General features: G+C 46.2%; 2 protein-coding genes across 10 annotated transcripts in view; one reads left to right on the top strand and one right to left on the bottom strand.

The window, feature by feature from the left end:
* Positions 1–1,312, top strand: part of AKT3 (AKT serine/threonine kinase 3) — a 330,364-nt gene extending 329,052 nt beyond the window's left edge. For 5 of the 9 annotated variants that reach the window (XM_054694944.1, XM_054694942.1, XM_054694941.1 and 2 more), the window contains one exon: positions 178–1,312. In XM_054694944.1, the coding sequence (XP_054550919.1) occupies positions 178–275 (98 nt within the window). In that variant the 3' untranslated portion in view covers positions 276–1,312. The remainder of the gene's footprint in view (positions 1–177) is intronic. The other 4 variants (XM_054694940.1, XM_054694937.1, XM_054694938.1 and 1 more) reach the window with 1 other exon arrangement.
* Positions 922–23,435, bottom strand: part of SDCCAG8 (SHH signaling and ciliogenesis regulator SDCCAG8) — a 270,102-nt gene continuing 247,588 nt past the window's right edge. Inside the window, 2 exon segments of the mRNA XM_037509815.2 lie at positions 922–1,259; positions 10,995–11,121. Of these exon segments, the coding sequence (XP_037365712.1) occupies positions 1,230–1,259; positions 10,995–11,121 (157 nt within the window). The 3' untranslated portion in view covers positions 922–1,229.

Below are 23,435 nucleotides of genomic sequence, written 5' to 3'. Positions count from 1 at the left end.
AATAAAGTGACCTCTATAATTCTTTAAAGGTGCTATTTTTAGAATATTATATAATTTATTTACTGTATTCCTAAAACAGAATTAGGGACAATTAACATTTTCTGTGACAGCCTTTACGTCTAGCACATTTGATGAAATCAGAAACATCTGAAATCTGAAAAGAAGTTCTGCTTTCAGGCATGAGCTTTCCATGCTCGAGAAACTCGATGGTCTTTTCATGCGTGTCATCCCGCCACCTCCAAAGCCTAAGCCACTTCCATTCTGAGAGGCCATGATGATGCTGATGCTGATGCTGGTGATGATGATGATGATGATGATGATGATGATGATGATAGCTCGCTGGCCAGGGAGAACATTCTAAGGTCAGGGACTTGTCCCAACTGCAGCCTTGCCTATAGTGTTTCACTGTCATCCTTAAAGACGACACATTTTCAATGCCCATTTTTATTACTTTAAAGCACTTGAGGGCTTAACTGTGTATAGTAAAATACTATTTTAAACTAAAATAATGATCTGTGTACAGATATTTGATAGAACTGTTAAGTAAATTTTGTAATTTCACTAAGTACGTTTCTAGACTCCTCAAATGCGGCTTATTGAAGAAACCTGACACCACCGAGCCAAAGATGCTTTTTTGTTTGTTTTTGTTGTTAACAGAGTGGAAAGGATAATGCTTAGTGCTTCCTGGTGTCTCCTGTTTGTGCACAAAGTAGCAGGATGATAAATAATGGAGTGTTACTGGATGTTGATTAAAAGCAAGTAAAGCTGAAGGATGATCTGTAGATCACAGAGAGAAAGAAACATGAATGGCAGGAAAAAAGTCTGGTCCTTAAATACCCTTTGGCCTAGTTAAAATATGTGCCTTTTTGGTGTGTTTGGTTCATCACTACAAGGTAAAAAGGAAATATTATAACTCAAGTCTTTAAACGGTTGGTTTATTGAAACTCATATTTGTAACATAGCATACAAATGAGCAGATTTAAGTTCATAACTTCAAACCATTTCTGAGAACATACGCCAGGAGGTCGCCTCATCTAGTATCAGACTTCAGTGCTGGCCTGTCCATGCGCAGGGAGCACTTAGCAAACATGTGGTGATGACAGCGCAGCTCGCTACAGCCCCATGTGGTGTCCACGGGGAAGGTCTCGGTGCATTGTGGCATATAACGTACAAATCAGATGAATGTAAATATCTCTTTGTAAATCATTTATTTCACTGTTTCATCCAGGTCAGCAATCAGATTGTGGCATGCTGGGTAACTGGAAAAAAATGATAATAAAAATAAGTTTAAATAGATCATGTTCTTCTATGTGATTTGTCTTCTTCCTGGTTTAGTTTTACCTCTCAAGTTTTTGGAGAAAATTCCCTTGCAAAAAAAAAAAAAAAAACAGTAGAAATTGTATATAACCAATTGTATGAAAGTTTGAGTCTTGACCTGACCACAGCTCAAAGGCCTTGCTGAATAAGAATATAGGGTGACCGCTTTTGTTTTATTGCTTTAAATCTGAAAACAACCGCATTTCAGACATTTATGTGTGTGCCTGTTGAATAAGGGCCATCTGATTACAGGTCATGGCCAGAGAGACATCTGTCCCCCTGTCCAAAAAAGGAGACCCTGATTTATATCAATCTGTTTCCTAAAAATTGCTCAGACATCACACCAAGTAAAGCTAGAACAAAAACAGGATATAGGCCAAGTGTTCCTAAGAACTTCCCAGTGAAATGATACTCACCGAAACCTCCACATTTTGCTACCATTTATTTAGGGCATTTTCACATGGAAACCGCCTCCCACTTGCCGAAAGAGGGAATTAGATGTGTGTGGTCTCCTAGTTTTACAAAGGTATAAATGTTCCAAGCCTAGTTTATGAGAATTGAGTTGGGGGAGTCACAAGTTAGAAAACTACCAAATCGACTTTTCAAATTAAACCATGTCATCAAGTGGTGGCGGAAGCTACTGGAAATAGTTAGCATCCCACGAAACCTATTACACAACATGTGGGAAAATGAATAAGACACCATCTTTGCTTTCTAGGAGTGGAAAGTTCCTAAAATGAGACTAGATAGAGAACTAAGATGGTATCTTCCAAATCTCATTTTTTATATCTATCAGCAGGTAAGTGGGTTGTGTTGCAGAGATACAGACCACTCTGTTCTGTCTTTAGGGGGAATCATCTTCAAGGCAGACAGGTGGGCCTTTGTACTCCCCAGTACCGAATTCCTGAGCTAGAATCAGAGGGAGGGTTCCTATCAACTCAGTTTCAGCCAAATGTACTCGTTGAGGGTTACCAAGATCAGAACTCCCAAAAAAAGGAAATGTCTAGAAATCAGTCTGTTGGTTTTTCGTTTTTGCTTTTGTTTTTGACAAGAAAGGTAATGTTACATTTCAAGTACATTTCCCAGTGTGTATGAGACATTGATCATGACTCGCAATGAATGAGCCTGAGTAGAATGGTTGCGACACAGAGTAATTCTAATTATGGGTGGGCCCCTTCACACTGAACCCAGGTAGGGCCACAGCAGCAGGCCTCGTGCGACCTGACTGACCTTGTGGTAGAGTATGCACAGCCCTCTAGGAGGGGGAAGTGGGTGGGCCCTTCTGGAATGGGCCGTGGGGTGTCCATTGTGCCTCTGCAGGAAGAGCCCCATTCTGACCGTGGGCACACGCACAGGCTGCCGCCGCTCAGGTCTACCCATCAAACCCTATACAGTCTCCACCTAGAACTGATGGGTCTTCCCGTTTTGACTGCATGGGCCCAGGGGGGTCCTGCCTGAGGACAGGCTTGCAGAACCCTCCCGCTCCATGGACAGGGAGCTACCCCAAGACCTGAGTGCTCTGGACACTGGACGATTTTCTAACTTTAGAGATTCAAGGTTGTCTTTCCATAGATGGATAAGCAGGACCCACAACAAACATATTTTAAGTGAAAGACTTAACTGAATTTCAGGTAGAAGACACACACAGCCACACCATGATTAATACAGAAAAGCGGTAAAGACCTGAACTAGGAGAACGGACTGCGTGATTTGTTTTTTAAACCAGCTCCAGGAAATGGGCATTTCTCATGAGTCTGCAGAGCCTATAGGCTCCAGGGCCATCGAGTCATTTATCATCATTCCATCCCTTCCCAGCTGGCACTCAGGCTGCTCCGCTGACACGCGTGGCCTCCAGCTCCACGGGCCCGCTCAGGAGCAACACAGATGGGAGAGCCTCAATGTGAACAAAGGAGTCATCCGAATTTCTCTTCCTGTAGCAACTCAGCTATCACTCTCTCTCCAGCTGTCCTCACCTTTACATTGCACGACTCATCGTGCGCAGCGCGGTGCGCCCGTGCCCCCACGTGCCCTGCTCCTGGTAAGCGCTGGGTACATATTTGATTGACATTCTGTCTGTGGTCTGCTCAATGCAGCGTTCAGTCTTACCCTCAATTGGCTGAATCTTTAATTAACCTTTCTCAATGTGTCCCCCTGTCCGATAGCATGTCCAGAGAGAAACTGCGCAGATCGGGCTTGTCTGCCATCACTTCTTAGGGATACTCGCCACGCTTGTTTCCAGCGAGCTGGCGCCATCATCCAAGCACAGGGCACAGGAGAGGCGCGGGTGCCAGTGCACATCCGCCAGTTTGAACCGCGGCTTGAGCCCTTGGCCAGCATCTTTTCATCCTCCCGCCCTTCAGCTGGTCACCAAGGCCCCTTGCCGGGGGTCCTCCCAGGTGGTGTGGCCACATCTGCAGTCGCCTGTGGCTGCCTCCAAAGACAGGAGGGCCCACGGGGTGCCTGGCAGCTGCTCTGCTGAAATGCTGTCCAGAGAGGATATAAATGCTCCCCATCTGCAAGCCTACTGTTGCTAGCCCATTTTCTTTGTTCTCTTTTTAAATCCTAACAGAACCTTCTCTCCACAAACCCTGACTTTTGTGTCTAATTTATTTCTGAAGTGTGATTTTAAATTCAGAGTTAAAAAAAAAATTGAGTTTCTGAATTGTTCCCCAGGCAACCACTCTGTGGGGTCCAACTGAGACTTTGCTTTTGCTTTGTTCCCAAGTCTGCAGCCTGGGGATATCATACTCCGCTGGGCCCCTGCTCACAGGGGTGCTCCCCGCCACAGTAGGGCCTCTTTCCATTTGCTCCTCCTCCCTCTCCCCTTCTCTAAGCAGCCCTTCCAAATGGAACACACCCTCCTCATGCTCTCTGTCCTGATCACACCCACATTTTCTGTCTGTGTGACCACATCAAAAGATGGTCCTGTGCCTTGGGCTTCTAGCAAGAAAGCGTCCATTTTTTAAGTAGAAAGTTAAATGCCCCACATCCATCTGGGGCATTTCAAAATTTCCCTCAGTTGACAGAGCTCCAGGGAATCCACCAGTCCCTGCCCTCGTGTGGCGCACCACTCCCCTGCCGTGTCTGGGGAGGAAGGGCCCCGTTCTGTAGTTTTCCTGGGCAGGGTCCGGCTCAGGCTGCTGCCCTGGCAAGCGGAGCCTCCTGACCCGTCAGGATGCACACCCACTGCCTTCCGCCCACTGTGTGGCCCACGGAACAAGTGTCTATCTCTAAGTTCGTTTCCCTGCCCGTGTACTTCCAGATCTATTGACTTCATTTCTCTGCATCTTATTTTTCTATGTGTACAAAAAAGGTTTTCAATGATTGGTCTGAGTTGCCCTTTCCAACCTAACGTGATGTTAGTGCCAGCCCAGCTGGCTCCATGGTCATCTCTGCTGGGCTCTGGGTAAGGCAGGAGCTTCCTTTTAAAGGGAAGCTGGGAGCTGGGGAAGGGGCTGTTTTGATTTGTTTTCAAGCCAGAAACTTAGTGTTACAGAAGCTAAAAGTAGCCCACGTAGTTACAAAGCTGAGATTTGAAGCTGGGCAGTTTGACTTCAGAGACGAGGACCTTTAACATTGTCCAGCCAGCTGAGTGAAGGGCACTTAAGCAACCAAGTCGATATTTGTCAAAGTAAGTGGAGGTCAGATTTGAAAGTCCACCTGCAGTAAAGACACCAAGTGAACTATGGGTGATCACCAGTTTGTTCCAGAGGAAGTTGCCCTCACCAAGCCTCTGCAGAACTTTGTGGAACTATGGCCGTCAGATAGGAATGATGACCTCTTAGCAGGCAACCCTTCTCCACAGGCCTCCCTCTGCCCTCCCCAGGACAAGTAACTGCACCTCTAGCTGAGTTGCCTCAGACCCTGCCGGATGGGCAGGGCCTTTCTTGGAATCTGGCTGTTGGCAGCTGCAATGCGGAGCAGAGTTCATGGCCAGGTCACCACAGACCCAGCGATTTATACTCTCCAGCTAAACGCCTGTTGGGTCTCTACAGTGAAAACTCTAGGGCAATCTGAGTTCAAAGCGCATTTCTCCATAGCCAGTCTGACTTTGAGATCTGACTTTTTGCCTCTGTGCAGAAAAAGAAAAGAAAGAAAAAGAACTGTAGAAGTCGCAAGAATGAAAAGGTAGAGAGCAGGAAAAGCTTCCTTGCAGAAACAAAGTGGGGAATATGATTCCTTGGCTTTCTGGAAAACAGCATCTCAAGCAGGGCTTGAGACTTGTGACCTTGGGGAGACAGAAGCCCAGTGCACAGGGGTGCAGGGAGGAAGCTGGAGGCCACGCTGGCCCCAGGCTCTGGCAGCTGTGGGGCCTCCTGAGCACAAACCCAAGGGCGCCTTCTCCAGCTCCTGGGAGCCTGAGTTCGTGATCTCCCAGCTGTCTCCAACCCCAGAAGTCACAAGAGCTTCCTCTGCACATGGGCAGGTGTCTGTGTTTTACATGAACCATGTTTCCATGGTAAATAGATTTTAAGAATTCCCAAAGGACAGACAGTGTCACCAACAGCAGAGAGTGGAGCCTCTGGCTGCCTCATGTTTGAAAGCGTTAAAAATAAAGACAACACTGACATTTGGGGTTGTAATGTGACGGAATTACAGTCTTTTAAAGTCAAGAACCACTTATCTACACTACATGTAATATTCAGTGTTTTGTTCACTTGTCTAATTGGATTAAAATATTTAGCTCCCTTTAAAATCTTGATTGTGAATTTATATCGCAAAATGTAATGTCTGACTCGGGAAGTATAAGTGGAGCAAATGTATCTGAAGCAATATAAAATTCAATTTATTTTTCTTCCATGAGTCTTATTCTGAAATTATTCACTCTTGGACAAAGTGAACTGTTAAGGGAAGAGCAGGTTTGGCTTAAATGAAGCTTTCTGTGCTTTCCAATATTAATTATGCGCAGGGCCTCTAGTTAAAAACACAAAGTTAAACGACGCTATTTGGGTGGCTTGGGGGAGCTTCTCAGAGGGCCAGAAGACCCTTATGTCTGAAATGCAGCACTGGGGTCTTATGTCATCCTTTAAAAACACTCAGGCAGCAGGGAGTTAATGACATTTTAGCTGCATATGTTCAAGTTTATTTAAAAAAATATGCAAGTCACTTTGGTTGACAGTGTCTTGTACACAGTTTTGAAAGAATCAGGGCAAACTTTAACAGAGTCAGTTTTTATTTGAAAAATATTTTCTGGGAATGTATCAGTGTTTATTTTTGAGACTGACAATTCGGGTGAAAATCAGGATAAAAACAAAAAAACAACAATTTGGTTGAAATCAAATTGTTTGTTTTCATCTATTTAGAATTCTTTCCAAAAAATCTTGGTTGAGGAGGAGGCGTTTTAATTTATTTTATTCAGTGTATTTGCTGTTCTATTCAAGCACCATCTGTTTTGCAGGTAGCTGTCTTCACGGAACAACTGGGCAGAACCCCTGGGGCTCGGGGAAGGACACCATATACCACACAAGCATCTCCAGGTCCCAGCTGGGCAACTTGTGTGGCTCCTGCAGGTGCCCCCTCCTCAGCTGCCCCCCACTCTCCTGTGCTGGTCTCCCTAGAGCTACTTTTGCAAAGCTTCTCTTCCTGGATCGCTTCCGGTCACTAACAGGCCTTTCCTCCCCTTATCATCTTTTTTGTCTTTGCTTCTTGGGTTTGTTTTCAGCTCTCTTCCATGAGGCCCTTGGCGTAATGAGATAATGTCCATGATTCTGAATCACATATGGCTGCTGGACCCGTGCACAAGTTCAAATCAAATTAGAAAGTAAATTTTCTGCCAAGAATGCTCAAAAGTCATAGGGCCAATTGATTAACCACTGATAAATCAGTCTCAGACGTGGTTTTCAAAACTGTAAAAGTGATTCATCTAAAGGGACTAAGAAGGACTATCCCCCCGAAACTGAAGACTGAGGATGAAACCAGGCTGTTGGGCCGGTGGCAATCAGAAAATAGAAATCAGCTGAAACCCTATTCACCCCCCCAAAATATATATAAACAAAGGAATCCCAGGTCTAAAGATCCTCTAGGTGGACCCATCTTCTCCCTTGCCAGCTCTCAGATGCCATCTCTCTAAGAAAAGACTAATTTCCTCGCCAGCTGGTGCTACCTTTCCTGGCCAGGGGTTAGCGCCCACGGCACTGGGCCTCAGCCCCCGACCCTGCTCCTGTCGGTCCTCACCTCCACTCCTCTGGGACCCAAGTGGCTAACCAGAGACACCATCCCCACGCAGCTCCCGGGGTCTCGGTCCTGCCTGGCCATGGCCCGCCTCTGGAGAAGCGGGAGAGCAGCACAGCCCTCCACCAGCAGACACCGGGGAGGACGGAGTGGAGGGAAACCGTGTTTGCAGCACACTGGCACACTTTCATGTCTCCATTTCTCCGTAAGTGCTAGCACAGCCATTTTGCGAGGTTTTTTTTTTTTTTTTTTTTTTAAAGATTTATTTATTTATTTATTTATTTATACATGCACTGGGTACAGTCAGAAGCGCGGGAGGGTGAGAGAATTCCCCAGAGCCAGAGCGGGGAGCAGAGCAGGCAGAAGGACCAAAGTACACTGCTGAGGGGAGCAGCGGGTGGCAGGAGAGGTCTGCGCGCCATGTGGGACCCTCCTCCGGTGGCCGGGGAGCAGCCGGGGATCGAACCGGCGCCGCAGAGGCTGCGGGCAGCTTCGCAACCCAGCGCTCAACCGCTGCGCCACCGGGGAGGCCCTTTTTTGCGAGGTTTTAAAAGCCATTTTCTTGTTTTATTATTTCCTCCAGAATAGGCAGAAGGTTAATAAAGCCATTTTTTTAGTCATTTGTAAACTCAGAGCAAGTCTAACAAAAAGCCGTGAGCTTCGTGCTAAGTTTCCCGAGCCTCGCCCACCGGGTCAGCCCGCAGGCCCACCCGGCTCTCGCCAGCCTGGCTCAGGGCACAACAGTATCCTTGCAGGGGAAGATAGGAATTCTCACAGCCAGAAATGTCACTGCGGCATCATTAAGACTGTGACCAGCTCCCTCTGCCAGACATGTTGTTGTACACATTTCAGAATTTAAGCAGAAATGATTGAGAATAATCAAGTCTTCTTGTTTGCTGTCAAAGGCCACAGGCCACCCCCAGCCCCGCTGTCTGCTTCAGGACGCGAGGCTGGCTACACAGGTGGAATCCAAGGAATGTGACTCCGTTTAAGATCAGCTGCCCAGGCTAGAAAATACTCATTCTCCTTTGGGTGCCTGGAGATTTTGAGAGTTTGATATGCAAAATTAAGTTATTATGCTTAATTCAGATGGGCTGAGAAAAGGGATATCTTTAGCTAAACCATCCCTACAGCATAGATGAAACAGAGGACTCTCCAGGAAAACAGTGAGTGTGGCTGATCACTCCAGAACCTTCAGAATGCAGTGTCCCCAAAGTAACCGCAGGGCAAATAGTAAGCGGTGGCCTTCCTGCAAGAGCTCACTGGAAGCTAAACTCACAATTCAAGTTTATTCCATAGCCACAGGACACTGGCCGCCTCTTTCTAGCGGCAACGCCACACCAGGGAGGAAAGAGCAGGTCTTCAGTTTGGGACCCTCAGACAGATCCAAAATAGGATCCCTGCATCCTCTTTGAATGCTGGTATTTGCTTCTAAAAGCCAAAATTCCCTCCACCAAATTTCTTTTGTCATGTTCTTATTAAAATAACTCCAAATGTAATATCTGCATCTGAAGGATCCCTTTAGAGATGAGCCAGATGGGCCAGTATCAGCTAGCACAGGATGGTCAAACTGTTTCTGTTGCTTCAGGCAAGGGAAAAAAGACTTGCTAGTTTTTCTGAGGTTTGTTTTTGTTTTTTTTTGGGGGGGGGGGTTTGTTTTAAATGCATTTCATGAAAATTTTGCAATCCATTTGGCAATTATCAGGTTTTTAAAACCCTGGAAGACGTTTCTAAGCATCAACTGTCCATGTTAAGATCTGAGTGTGCTGTGAGGTAGACAGATGGTGAGTTCAAAGGCGAAACCCACATAATAACGATTGGGGCCAGAGTGGAGAGGAAACTGCCACGTGCTTGGAACTTCAAGAGGAGAGACGGAGAGACAAATAAGGTGGGTAGTATGGTCCCGGCACTGCTGACTCCATGGGCCTCTTCCTTCCCTGTATTTCTTCCTGGACTCTCTCAAGTTTGGGGAGGAGAGAAAAAGAAAATCCCAAACATTTCTTTGACCTACTGTGCAAGAGACCCCGCCAGAGCATCTCACGGGCACTCCCGTACACGCCCACTGTTCCTCCGAGTCAGGCTGGGATGGTGCCCATCGTGCAGATGTACACGTTGAGGCTTAGAACGGACCTCACTGACCTGCCAGGGCCTCCGGAGTCATTCTCTGTTCTTTCTGCTGCCAAAGACGTCAAAGGTTCTCAGAATTTAGTGTCACCCAGAATTGACCCATTTGCAAAAATGCAGATTCCTGGGCCCTGCCCCAGAGCAGCTCGCTGTGTGTGTGTGAGGAGAGGTCTTGGAATTCACGCTCCTTTAATTTGTCTCTTTACAAGCATCCCGGACCCTGTGGTGTGTGTGTGTTGTGTGACTCGAGAGGACACGACCCCTTCCCTGTGTGCATCTTGGGAGGCCCTGTGGGGACACAGCACAGGCGAGTGGCCCTCTGGCCTTCCCTCCCCGACTGGCACCCTGGGGGTTTGTTTCACTTACTGTTTGAGGCGGGCTGAGGGAAAAATCACTCAGAGGGAACGGGTTCCTGATATTCCCTCAGCGAATGGTTAATTTGCAAGGTGAGGGACCACTTCTCATCATTTTCACTTTCGAATGAATTTTTTCCATTAACAATTCCAAGCACATAGTGCGTGACATCTCCAGGGACTTGCGGGGCACCTGGGTGTCATCCTAATTATTAAAGGTGAGGCCACAGTCAGCCTATTGGCCACCTCATTCTAGCAAGTTGCTTGATGGGCAAAAAGCACAACCTCTCTGACAGGAGCAGGAGCAACTCAGAAAAAGCACATTTCATTCCATTTCCCAGACTGGACACTTTCTGTTCTCCAATTATGCCTGCTGGATGCTCCAGATCTAGCCCTGAACCGGGAAAGCCTGGCTATGGAGTCAGAGTTAGGTTCCATTTGCATTGCCCTGCTTGCTAGCTGTATACTTTGTTTAAGCTTTAGTTTCCATCTGAAAAATGGAAACAATAAGCTCAATCTTGCTGGCTTGTTCAAGGGTAAAAAGAATTGATGCAGTACCTTGCTTAACTCCCCTGCCCTCTGCGCTCTCTCTGCTGAAATAGCATCTCAATTATCTCTCAACTCAGTTAGGAGGAGACTCCTTTCACATTCCATTCAAAATGACTTCCCTATGGAAGCACCTCTTTCCTCAACCAATTCAAGCCGTACACACCCTCCGGGAGCGGTTCAAAGAGGACCTTCCAGTAGACCCCCTGACCAGTGCAGTCCGCCACACTGCTGTCCCCTCCACATTGGTGCCTGCGTGGTGCAACTTAGCACTCCATGTGGCCTGTTGATTCACAGGCCCGTTCTCCCACAGGAGTTTAGATCCGTGACTTTCACTTCCCCACTGTGCCTGGGGTTTTTGCCAAGTAAGATGCAGCTCTGGAAACAGGCCGGTGAAACCCACCATATACAGCCCCCAGGGTGTTCTCTGCAGGCTGAGCCAGTCTCGAGGACTCACACCCCACCCTGGCTGTGGCACAGTACCTGGGATCTCAGACGTCCCACCTCTTCCGTCAAGCTCTGTCTCTCCAGCAGGAGCTGGTCCTGCTTGCTGAGGAGCTGTGCCAGCTGCCGGGCTGTGGCCTGACTGTGCTCGTCCAGCTGCTTTAGCCTAGAGAGAAATCCACCACACAATTAGAGCTGGGTCCTGAGGGTTGGCAGCTGTAGGCTGTAGCGAGCAGGGGGGACGAAGCCATCATCAGCCCTTTGCACAGTGTATTCGAGGGAAGCTCCTGACAGTGAGCTGGAAGCCTAGGAGGGCACAAAGGTGAGGCATCCACAAGCACTGGGCCCATGGAAGGCATGTGCTAAGTTGAATGGATTGCATCAAATTTGAAATGGAGTCGGAAGACTTCTTAACGAGCTGTCAATTAGAAAACATAAGTAAGAGAAAAACTGAAACTTTAAACTCACAGAGGTCAAAGATGAAGGGCCTAAATGCCCCATTGTTCATCTGGAAACAGCCCGGCAGGCTGGAGCAGACGGCTGGCCCTGGCTGGGGAAGTGGGCGAGGGATGATGGAAACACTGAACTCAGGGTTTTCCATTATTAATCACTCAGTCAATCACGAGCTCCGGCATCGGCATCGCTGACCAGATGTCTTTAAAGATCCTAAATTTATCATTCTGCTGATGGGCTCTCCTCTCCAGACTTGCTAATTCACTCAAACCATTATCCTCATTTGTCCACAGACAGCTCCCTACAGCCAGTGGCACACTCACTGTGGAAATGTGGGCTTTGGATTAAATTTAGAGTTGAACAACAATCCAGAACTGTTCTGGAAAGAGGCTTGATGTCTCATGCACCTTCCTCACAGTCCTCACCAACCAACAGCACCAGTAGTGAAACTAACATGTATTCAACAACAACAACAACAATAAAAAGGATTTTATAAGCCAAGATGCATTTCAAACTCCAAGCTGCATGTCCAATACTAAGTCAGAGACCTCTCGGACTCTGTTCTGCAGACACTGGCCTCAGGCTGCCCTCAGTTCCTACTCACTGGAGCCATGTTTCTTGTGGGCTTTGGGCACAACTAAGCTGCTACTAGGAAAGAGATTTGGGATTAACAGTGGGGCAGATTCATTTTTTTTTTTTTAATTTTTTAAGGTTTATTTATTTTTGCTTAAAAGAGCTGGGGTGCAGATAAGAGATGAGGAGGGTGAGAGGATTCACCAGAGACAGAGTGGGGAGCAGAACAGAACAGATGTACTGAAATACACTGCTGAGGGGAGCAATAGGCGAGACAGGACAAGTCTGCTGCGTTATCTCCCTGGCCGGGGAGCGAACTCCTGCTGCGGTGGTTGCCGATAGCCTCATAGCACTGCCTCTTAACCCCTTGCGCCACCAGGAGGCCCCTGGGCAGATTCATTGACTCAAAATGATGAAGCATCTAGAGACTGGTAAAACTGCATTTTAGGAAGCCCAACAATATTTGAGCAGCATCCTCTGAGAACTGCAATTGAGGTGGCACAACCACCACCGCCTCTGCCCTTCTCAACCTGGGCTGGATTTCAAGGGCAACTTTGTTCAAGCTGCCCCAAAAGGCATCGTGCAGTCCTCGTCCTCAGTGACTCAGAACACTCTGTGGGCTACCGATTTTCAATCATACCCAGTTTTCTGCTGTTCTTTGTCCCCTGTGTCACATAAGGGTACGAGGGGAGAAGGGGAGGAAACAGTAGGCCCAACACCGGAGTGGAGGAAGCACTGGGCACACTCCCACAGGCCACACAGACCTCCAAACTGGACCAAGCCCACAGGCGCAGGCCCCGCCACCGGCTCCATCTTTCTACTGGTTTGGAGAAAGTGTAAGGACCAAGGGCACGACTTAGCTCTTTCTTCCTGTGTCTGTAGCTGTTAAGGGCTGCTGTCGAGGATCAGGATGGGGCTGAGCTGGACACCAAGGATCTTTTCTTTTCTCCAATGTGAGTCTTTTCCTGCTTCTGTACCATATTAATGATATAGCCTTGTTTCTTTTGCCCCACTACCCTTCCCCTGATCTTAGGGGAAAACTGCATTTCCTCCGGTGAAGCCATAGCTTGTAAGAAGTTTGGAGAGGTCAATCTGTCCCCACAGTCAACCCATCACACTGTCACATGGGGACATTTTTTCTGAGAACAGAGACTCAAAACCCCAAGACTCACCCCAAGCCTGGGAGACCAAACAGCAGCTTCCTTGCACAGTCTCCAGGGCGCGGAGCAGCTGGGATGGCGAGGATGCCCCGGCCTACAGAGAGCCTCCCTCACCAGCAGGCTGGGACCAGGAAAGGCCAGGGGCCTTTTGGTGACTGCTGACAAAGACAGGCAGCGTGCTCACTGGAGCACCTGCTCTGCTGTCCACACTGGAGTGGTCTGAAAATTCAGAGCTGGTAACCTTTTTCCTTGAGAGACAGGCAATTCTAATGCTTTGATATTTAAATCAGCATTAAATCTAATGCTTTGATATTTAAATCAGTGGAAAGCATCATCATTAGCAGTTGAAGTTTCATCCTCCAAACAAATCCAGGCAGCAGAGAGGGCCACTAGCTGCCGAGGTGGTAGCCCGCTGGCTTCAGCTTGCTGGGAACCAGTGGGACAGAAGCAAGGGGCAGATGACATCGGGGCGGCTTAAAGCAAGATGTCACCAGGAATGGTGGTTCTTCTCGTGGTTCCTGCCACGAGCTTCATGGGGTAGGATAATGTTCCTGTGAACTGATGGGCTCAGTCTGTGTTTTGGGCTCCTGAAAAGAGGCGGACGCCGGGTCCAGAACCCCGGGCAGAGTCAAAGCCAGCTCTCGAGGCATGAAAAGCCAGTGAGGGACGGGGCCCAGGCCTTCCTAGAGCCTCCTCCTACGGAGCTCTCAGAACCTGGATGAGGCTGTTGGTGGCGTTTTACAAACTGTGGGCCCCAGGTCCCTGCAGCAGTTATTAGGGAGCACCCAGGCCCCATCCAGGTCAACTGAACCAAGTCCCACATGCAAGCGCGGCCTCCAGCAGGGCGGCAGGGGCGCCGCAGGGAGACTCTGCCTTCCCGCCCAAGGGGAGGCCTGCTCGGTTCACAGCTAAGGGTGGATTCACTCTGACTCTCAACTTGAACCATCCTGAACATTCTGAGCAGTCTCTCTCGAGTGTTTTTCTCTCTTTAAACAACATATTCCCTCCTTTTTCAAAGACAGCCCTATTCTGTCACTCCACATGAGGACTGATGTCAATCACAACCTCTGAAAAGGTAAAAACAGTAACAACAAGCCCAAACCCGTATCTGTTACGAGAAACAAAAACCCGATTTTAGATAAAAGGAACTATGGCAGCTCTTCCAAGGCCTATTTCGAATATTGGGGAAACAGATTTTTTTCCATAATAAGTTAATTTGGGAACAGCCTTCCATAAACCCCAGGACAGACCAGCCCACACGCTGGCTGTTCATGGATGTTCCATCACCATCAGTTAGATGGTTTCTTGGGGTGTCCTGCTGACGCACGCGATGTCTTTTTTTTTCCCCCGCAGTGGAAGAAAAGACATTCTGTTGTCCTTCCAAGTCCATGTCTTCAGCCACCACTGACAGCCACTAACGGGAACACCTGTGCTACCCCTTCATGCCGATTAGTTAAATAAAAGCTCCCTACAATCGTGTGAGGTGGGGGCAGCATTAGCCTCTTATTCACAGGGAAGAAAACTGAAGCGAAGACATCCGATTGCCTTGCATGAAGACGCATGAGAAGCAAGTGAATCCCAGCAGCGCCGGCTGTTCTGAGCCAGTGTTAAGTGGGTTGAAACGGGGAGTCATTTCAGCGAAGCAGATAACGGCTGGTAAGCACTTCCCAGGGGTAAAGTACAGAGACAGACACTGGGGGACATCAAGAATTACAAATGGTCCTGCCTTCAGAAGGTCCACAGCCAGTTAAAGAGAAAGCAGCTTGGACATAAAATGGTGCCACATTGAGTCAGGGCAAAGGTGTGAAACTGATCTGCACTGTAGTCCGTGCAAAGTGCAAGAAGACTCGTGCCCACTTAGGAACTGGGTCTCCATCCCACCCGCATCTGTTGAGAGCTTGCTAGGTGCCAGGTGCTGTGCTAAGGGCTTATCACTTAATTAACTTTGTGGTGCTCATGACAATCCCATGAGGCAGGAATTATTAACCCCACTTTAAAGATAACAAAACTAAGACGCTGACAGGATAAGTAACTAGGCCAAAGTCACTTTGCTGGCAAGTCGGGGTGTGATAAGTGGGTGCCAGTCTGGCAGGGACCAGGTCTGGGCCTTGCCACATGGGAGGGGGAGCTACGAGGGTGGTATCTGGAAGCGAAGCAGTGTGGTGGGCTCAAATGGAAGCTGCGGGCTCACAGGGAGTTAACACGGACCCAGTGAACTTTGTAGCCAAACCAACAAACATGCATATCGCCCTTCCAGGAGTGGCAGTGCCATTTACCAAGAAGGAGAGGATGGGAGGAGAGATGGCTCTGGGGTAGCAGTTCTGGGGACAGGGTAATGTTCCTGTGGGACCCCCATCTACCCACTGAGCAGTTAAGTGGCGTAAGGCCTAGGCAGGCTCTGGTTGGATCTTCAGCTGAATGGGCCAAACCTGCTGAGTGGAAGCCACGAACATGGGGCAAGATTCACCCAGGGAAGCCTGGCAGGGATTTTCAGCTGTTGCTGTTTGTTTAAAATATAGCTTTCCCAGGGGCCTCCCTGGTGGCACAGTGGGTTGAGCGCAGCGCTGTGAAGCTGTCTGCAGCCTCTGCAGCGCAGGTTCAATTCCTGGCCGGCCAGGGAGATTCCCACATGGCGCGGCAGACCTCTCCTGTCTCGCCCGCTGCTTCCCTCAGCAGTGTATTTCGTCAGTCTACCTGTTCTGCTCCCGCTCTGTCTCTGGTGAATCTTCTCACCCTCCCACGCCTCTGGCCTGTACCCCAGTTCTTGTATAAATAAATAAAAATCTTTTTTTAAAAAAAGTATATATAAACATAGCTATCCTAGGTGCCCGCAACCTACTGGCCAAACTGGCCTCTATTGCAAGACCTGGGAGAGGGCCTTGGGAAACAGCCACATTTAAAGGCTGACGGAGGTCAGGAAGCCATCAGGACGCTGTGATGGATAGCCGGAAAGTAAGAGAACCAGGAGCTCGAGGAAAGCCTGTGCTTTGCAGGAGGAGTGGGCAACACATCTGAAATGCTGCCGGTGGTGCAATATGACGGGCTGTGCCTGGCGAGTCGGCTTGCTCTTTAGTTTAGTAGGGAGGTGTGGCTGAAGTCTGATTACAGGGACAGCAGGGAAAGGCTGCTCTAGAGAGGGGCCTACTCAAGTACAGTGGCAAAGGGATTCAGAGGACAGGACAGACTTGAGCCAAGGGGCAGGAGGCCCTGGAGGAGGGTGGCGCTCCTCCAGGCAAAGGGAGCCGGGCTTCCAAAGATAGCATGGTACTGTTGGCACAAGTCTGAGAAGAAGGTGCTCCCCTGTCCTTTCAGAACACAGTGGGGTCAGGTGGTCCATGAGGAAGGGCACTGCCAGGACACCCACCTCCCAGACGGGGCTCACTATCTTGATTCTGGGCACAGAGTCATTTCCTCAAGAGTCTGCTCGTACACAATCAAGGCTCTTGGGCAGAGCTGGGGCATCTTTGGGGAAAAAGAGCCGCAGCACCCAAGCTAGGATACACGTTCACCTGTGCAAAAGCTCACCAGGAACGACAGGCATGTGGGGGCGGCGGTCACCATGGGAACAAGCAAGCCCAGGTTTCTAAAGCTCGAGACACACATAAAATTAACAGGAGCTGATATGTTGCACAGGCAGATCTCTATTGGTCCAACAGCGACCCTCTCTACCACACCCAGCAGGCATGATCAGAACCAACATTTCTTTTTAAATATGCAAGACTTCAAGATAAGATGGAGCAAGTGGTGAAATACAAAACAACTTTGTAGAGCTGAGTGGGCTGGGGAAAATATCTTATGCAAAACAGAAGCCGTGCAAGCTGCCAGCTCCGGTCCTGTGCTTCAGACATTCATTTGCTATGAATACTGTGAAAGCAAGCGAATACATATATTCAAATTTTTTATGTTGTATGTGATACATACAAAATATATGCAGCTTATAAATGTTATGAGGTATAATAATGAAAAGAACACTCTTGAACTTGGTACCAGTACCACAGAGATATTCCTCTGTATTTTCTCTAGGCCAGTGCCCTCCTTATCCCATGAATACATGTTTTTTAATTGGAGGTTTTAGTTTCACACAATTCCACTGGGAGCATCTTACTGAGTATTGTGGGGGGTGGGGAGTGGGGGGGATTGTTTGGGTGGTGGTTAAAATGTCTTTTGTCCTGAAATGTTTTCAGAGGAGAGGCCCTTCCTCTGGTGACTCCAGCTAAAGTTTTCCCTTCCCGGTCTTAGATGAATGCCCTCAAAACGCTCAGATCCAAAATTTCCCTGGAAGAGCTGGCCTCCACATGGAAATAAACATTTGTCAACCAATGGGTTATAAAATACGCACTCGGTTCTCTATTTCCCCCATTTGAGCCTTCTTATATGTACTGGCATTTACAAGCCACTAAATATTATACGTATTTTACATTCATTAAGTAATTTAATTCTCACAATAATACCTGGTGCTAAGTGTTTTTTCACCTACATTTTGTGCATGAGAAAAACAAGGCCCAGAGAATTAGCCCTTTGCCCGCACAACCAGAAGAAGTAAAGTCGGGATTTCAGAGCTGCCCGGGGCTGCAAGCCTGCCTCATGCTCGTCTTTGCTTCTGTGGCACAACTTCCTCCTGTTCTCTCACTCCCCAACCACTTTGGTCTGCCTCTCAGGCCTTGCTTCTTCTTTAGACCTTCAAACGCTGGCATGCCAGGACTGGGTTCCCTCCTCTTACTTTAAACCCTCACCCTGGGGGATCTTTTATTTAGACTAAAGACTCCTAGTATGAATGGGTAGAGGCTGAGGCACCTCCAAACTTGATTTCTGCCTTAGGCCCCTTCCCTGTGACAGTCATCCAGCTGGACCCACCCAGCGCTTCATGTTCACTACCTGCAGCACCGGCCTCCTCTGCCAGTGCTCTTCCCTCTGTGTGCCTCTTGCATGTGTGGGGACACCTTTGATCAACCATCTCAAGTCACTCTTGCCTCTATCTCCTCCTTCAGCCTCCATATCGTTCCACTCCACTGCCAATTCTGTAGCTCAGCACCCCCAAAACTGCTAAACCTCTGGGCAGCCCATTCCATCCCATCCATTCATCCATCTTTCCTCCCTAAGGCAAACTATCATTCTTCCTCACCCAAATGCCTGCCATCTTCTCCTGGGACTGTGGCTTCTCTTTGGCCCACTAAGAAACATATTCCCCACAACAGCTAGACCAGAACAAGCTCTCTGAAACAAAACTCCAGTTATGGCTGTTTGATGGCTGTAGCTCTAAGCATAAAGACAAACTCCTTTGCCATAGTGACAAGGCCCTTTTCTATGTGACTCTTGCCACAACCTACCCCACCCTCTGCCATGGTATATCCCAGCCACATTTCTGGGATATCCCACATTTCTCTGAATCACCCTGTAGAAATGTCCCATTGCCTCCTGCCATCACAGTCATGCTTGACCCTCTGCCAAGCACGCCTTCTGGCCTAGTCCTGAAGTCTGAATCTTCTGGTTCTTCAGACTCAATCTGACTGCCCCATTCTTACAAAGTTCTTCCAGACCATTCCTGTGTGTCCATGTGACCATGCATATTTCTACCAGTTTCCATCCACCTTTCCCATAATCATTGGGAAATGATTACATACACAAAATGTAGCTCTGTCTCTCACTGGACCATGAACTTTCTAAACATAGGAATAGTTTCTTGTTCGGCTCTCTACTTCTGGCACTTAGCAATGTGCCTGAGATTTAAACTGTACTGGATAAATTCATCAGAATGGGTAAATAATTTATGAAAGAACACTTTATAGAAATAGAAGAACTGTAATTTCATCTGCCGTGTAACTATGATAATTAACAAGTATTAATATGTAATAACTTTGCTCCTGAATGAACATAACATACAAATTACATAATATTCAGTATGATATTGGACTTTACCATTTAGTCAAAAGAATCCTAGAGTACATGGAATGCTAGACTGGAAAGGAGATGCAGGCTCTCAATCTGACCATAAACTACTTATACTGGGTGTGGGACCACCAGTATAGGTTTTAACAGCTTTCTGGGTAGTTCTAAGGACTTCTCAAGTTTCACAATATTATGCTATAATTCACAATATTGATTACACATACAAAATGAGCTCTTCTGGAGAATAATTTCTTTAGTGGTTCCAATTCTAATTACTAAAACAGCCAACTCTCCAAATGAAAGCTATAAGTTTTGGTGTAACTTTTAAGAATTAAGAAAATCATGGGGTCACTTTGAATCTCAGTTCCCTCACATGGAATGGGAAGATAAGCCAAAGTCTGAAACTTTAAACTACAGGTCAAATCCAGCTAAATCCACAGACTGTTTCTGTACCATCTGCAAGTTGAGCTAAGCAAAATCAGTCAGAAGGAGAAAGACACACCAGATGACTTCACTTACATGTGGAATACTGAGAAACAAAACCAAGGAATAGACAAAACAAACCAAACGGAATCCTAGAAATCTGACTGTAGCATTGAGGCTACCAGGTGGAGAGTGATGAGGGTGGGGTGGGAAGGGGCCCAGTGGTCTGTAGAAGAGGCCTACGGGTGCCTTGGCGGTGGGTGTGGTATGGTAAGATATGCCTGAAGAAGTGTGAACCTATACCTCCGAATTATGGACAGTATTGTATGCCAATGTTATTGCAATTTAAATAAGAATGGTTGCTATATTCTGAAATGATTGATTTTTGAAAAAACATTAAAAATAGTATTTTGTGACATGAAATTTATATGAAATTAAAATTCCACTGCCCCTAAATAAACTGATTGCACACAGTCATGCTCTCATTCACATGATGTCTGTGACTGCTTCTGCACTATTCCAGCAGACCTGGGTTGCTGTAAGAAAGACCTATAGTCACAGAGTCTGAAATAGTTAATAATACTTAACCCTTTAGAGAAAACATTTGTTAGTCTGTGTTTTAGAATATGATTAAGTTCTCTTCTAGCTCCAAACTTCTACAATGATATGACTTTACAGAATTTTAGTATGTTCCTGTCTTCAAATACTGGAAATAACTAGTCATAACAATATACCTAGGTTGCTCAAGATGATGTTTTGAAAAGCTAATTATCCTAATTAAGCTCTAAATAATTAATTTTGGTGAGTAATTCCTATTGGTTTAAAGTTGTACATGTTGTTCTGATACTTTAAAATTGCTGCATTTTACATAATTCCATCTCATTGATGTGGTCATACAGAATAAGCCATGTGCATAGGAATCTGGAACATATTTTAACCAGTTATTCTCACTTAGAAAATTAAGTCAGTTTCAAAGGCTGGTTTGTCCTTTAAATTTCCTTTGCTCAAATTCACCCTATTCAACAATGATTTCAACAAAGTAATTCATTCTAAGGATCACACAATTCTGGGGAGCATTTATGCTTTCAATAAAAAGAACTTATATTCCTGTACTTCCCCTTTAATTTTTCATTCTCTCAAATTCCCAGTCTTGTCTGCCTGCAGAGGTAGAATTGGAGCTGCAGAGGTGCAGTGATGATGTTTTTGGGGGAAAAAACCCTACTCTTCAAAAGAATCTGGTAGTGTTAAAGCTGAAGGGCCATTCAGTGCAGTCGATTATGGTGAACTTGAGCCCAGATGACTTAACCATGAATGATTCCATACCCAGTGCTCTTGAAAGACATGCTTTCTATTCTATAATAAAAAAATAAAAAAAGAAAAAGAAAAGATTTAAGGGAAAGGCCCACAGAAAGGGAACACACTGGGCAACTCACTGGGAAACAGCTGACTCAGATTCATTTTCTGAGACCTGGGGGTGAGGAGGGAAGAGAAAACCCCTAGACTAATGCCTTTCCAATTGGAGTTCCTCAGTGAAGAGAAGCAGTTATTTTTGTTGTTGTTGTTCTTTTTTTTTTAACTTCCATTCTAACAGACTGATGGTTTTGCAAAGTGCAGTAAAAATGCTGTCACAGGGCCTCCCCTGGTGGAGCAGTGTTTGAGCACTGGGCTGCGAAGCAGCCCACAGCCTCTGCAGCTCCAGTTCGATCCCCGGCCGCTGGCAAGGGTCCCACATGGCGCGCAGACCTCGCCTGCCATGCCCGCTTGCTCCCCTCAGCAGTGTTCTTCCTCATTCTGCCTGTTCTGTTCCCCGCTCTGGCTCTGGTGAATTCTCTCACCCTCCCGCACTTCTGACTGTACCCAGTGCTTGTATAAAAAAAAAAAAAAAAAAAAAAATGCTGTCACACCATCTAATTGTAGTAAAAGTTTCTAAGCTCTCCATTTCTGTTGCTACCTTGTCATTGACCAGTGTGAGGACTCTGGTCTGGAAACCACACTTGAGCAGAACTGACCTAACACACAGACTGGTGCTGGCCTGGCCTGAAGGATGCAGAAATGGGAGGCCAGAAGTTCCCAAGACCAACTCAGGTAGTTCGTTACTGGAGACTCCCCCATGCTAGGGCACTCTCAGTGAACTTGGGCTCTCCAGGGCAGTGCAGCTGCCTCCAGCAACCCTTTGAGCCTCTGACAATGTCATCCAGGTGATCTCAAGAAGCTACTGCTTAAAATAGAACATCCATTGGAAACTGCTCCAAAAAATTAGAAATATAGCACATTGATAAATAATTTATCTTACCTATTAAATTACAATTTTGTCAAGGTGAAGGTGAAAAGACCAGTTTTACTCAGGAACACCAGCTGCATCACTCCCTGTCTCTAAAAGTGTAAGTGCTATCTGACCCAGGCTGAATTTGTGATGCCCTTGGAGAGCTGGGCATAAATATAGGATCTCAGCACCATAGGACAGCAAGGACAGGAGTTGACATGTCCAGAATCCTAGACTGAAGAATCTAGGAAATGATTTGCCTTGAGTCTAATTGGCACATTTTAACCAGAGTGACTTTGAATTTTAATATTACTTTGTATTTTACTTGAGGGCACTGAATATTTTCATTGCAAAATCTAAATCCTTAATAATAGCTATTTTATTATTTCTTGATTAATAATCTGTACATAAACATATACACATCCTTAAATTTTCTTTGGCATTACTTATTATTCCCTCTTCCCCAAAAGAGAATGTCATTTTAATTCTGTGATGTGTTGATGAAACAATGCATATACACAAGGATATGAGCATGACATTCATAACTTCCATGTGATGGAATTTTCTGCAGACATAACTAAAACAATAAATTATGGAGAAGTCAAAACAAAACAAAACAAAGTCATGGAGTGCACATCCCCACTATGCAAAGAAAAGCAGGACTGAAGGATCAAAAGTGCTGAAAATCAAAATCTTTGCAGAGTAGAATCCAGGCCACATCTGGTTTAACGTCACAGATAAGTGCTTGCAGCAGCCCGAAACTGCCCCTCAGCCCACGTCTCATCTCAACTTCAATTTAAACATTCCTCTTGTAGAAAGCTATATATTTGAAAATAATTTCAAAGTTTTAAAAAGTTGAAAGAATAGTACAAAGAATACCTACACAGTCTTCTTTGCCCAAATTTATGTATTGTTCTTTTGGTCATTTGATTTCTTGATTATTTATTATATATATGTGTGTGTGTGTGTGTGTATATATATATATATATATATATATATAATTATATACATATATAAAACTTACAACACAAAATATACATATTTATAACATGTGAATGTATATTTACAACATATTATATATATGTATTTACAGCTTCAATAAAGAGGACTTAAACTCTTGTAGTATCTCCTTAGTTTTTCATTCTCTCAAATTCCCAGAATGCAATATATATATTTTTTCTGAACCATTTAATGTAAGTGGCATACACCGCCACTTTGCTGCTTTCTCACACCTCAGTGTCTATTTCCTAAGGATGAAGGCACTCTCACATAGCCATGGCATATAGTCAAACTACAGTATCTTTAATAATTGATATACTGCCTCTATCTGACCTTTTGAATTCCAATTTTGTCAATCCACCTAATGATGTCCTTTTCCTCCCTCCAGGAAAGATCCATTGCACTTAGTTGGTATGTCTATTTAGTCCTCTTTAATCTGGAACAATGAAAAGACCAGTTTTATTTTGATGAGTGCTATTTATAATAACAGCAGCCACAGTCTTAAAGGAAGCCAGGGAACTACCAGAATGCAAGGGCATCTCGCCCAGTTGCCCTCTCAGGTTTTAGCGGCAGAGGAGTGGAGCATTTTTAGGGAGATTCTGTTGTGAGGAGGTCCTCCTGGTGCTTCCAGAGACCACAACCCTTGGAGGGTGGTCCTGGAGTAGGTTCCACATAGTTGTAAGGTTCCCCTCTATTTCCTTCAAGTCTGCCCATCCTTGAGAT

The sequence above is a fragment of the Talpa occidentalis genome, unplaced genomic scaffold (assembly GCF_014898055.3).
Source record: "Talpa occidentalis isolate TD23 unplaced genomic scaffold, MPIMG_talOcc4v2.1 talOcc4.14, whole genome shotgun sequence".
Lineage (NCBI taxonomy): Eukaryota > Metazoa > Chordata > Mammalia > Eulipotyphla > Talpidae > Talpa > Talpa occidentalis.
This window is presented reverse-complemented; position numbering and strand designations above follow the sequence as displayed.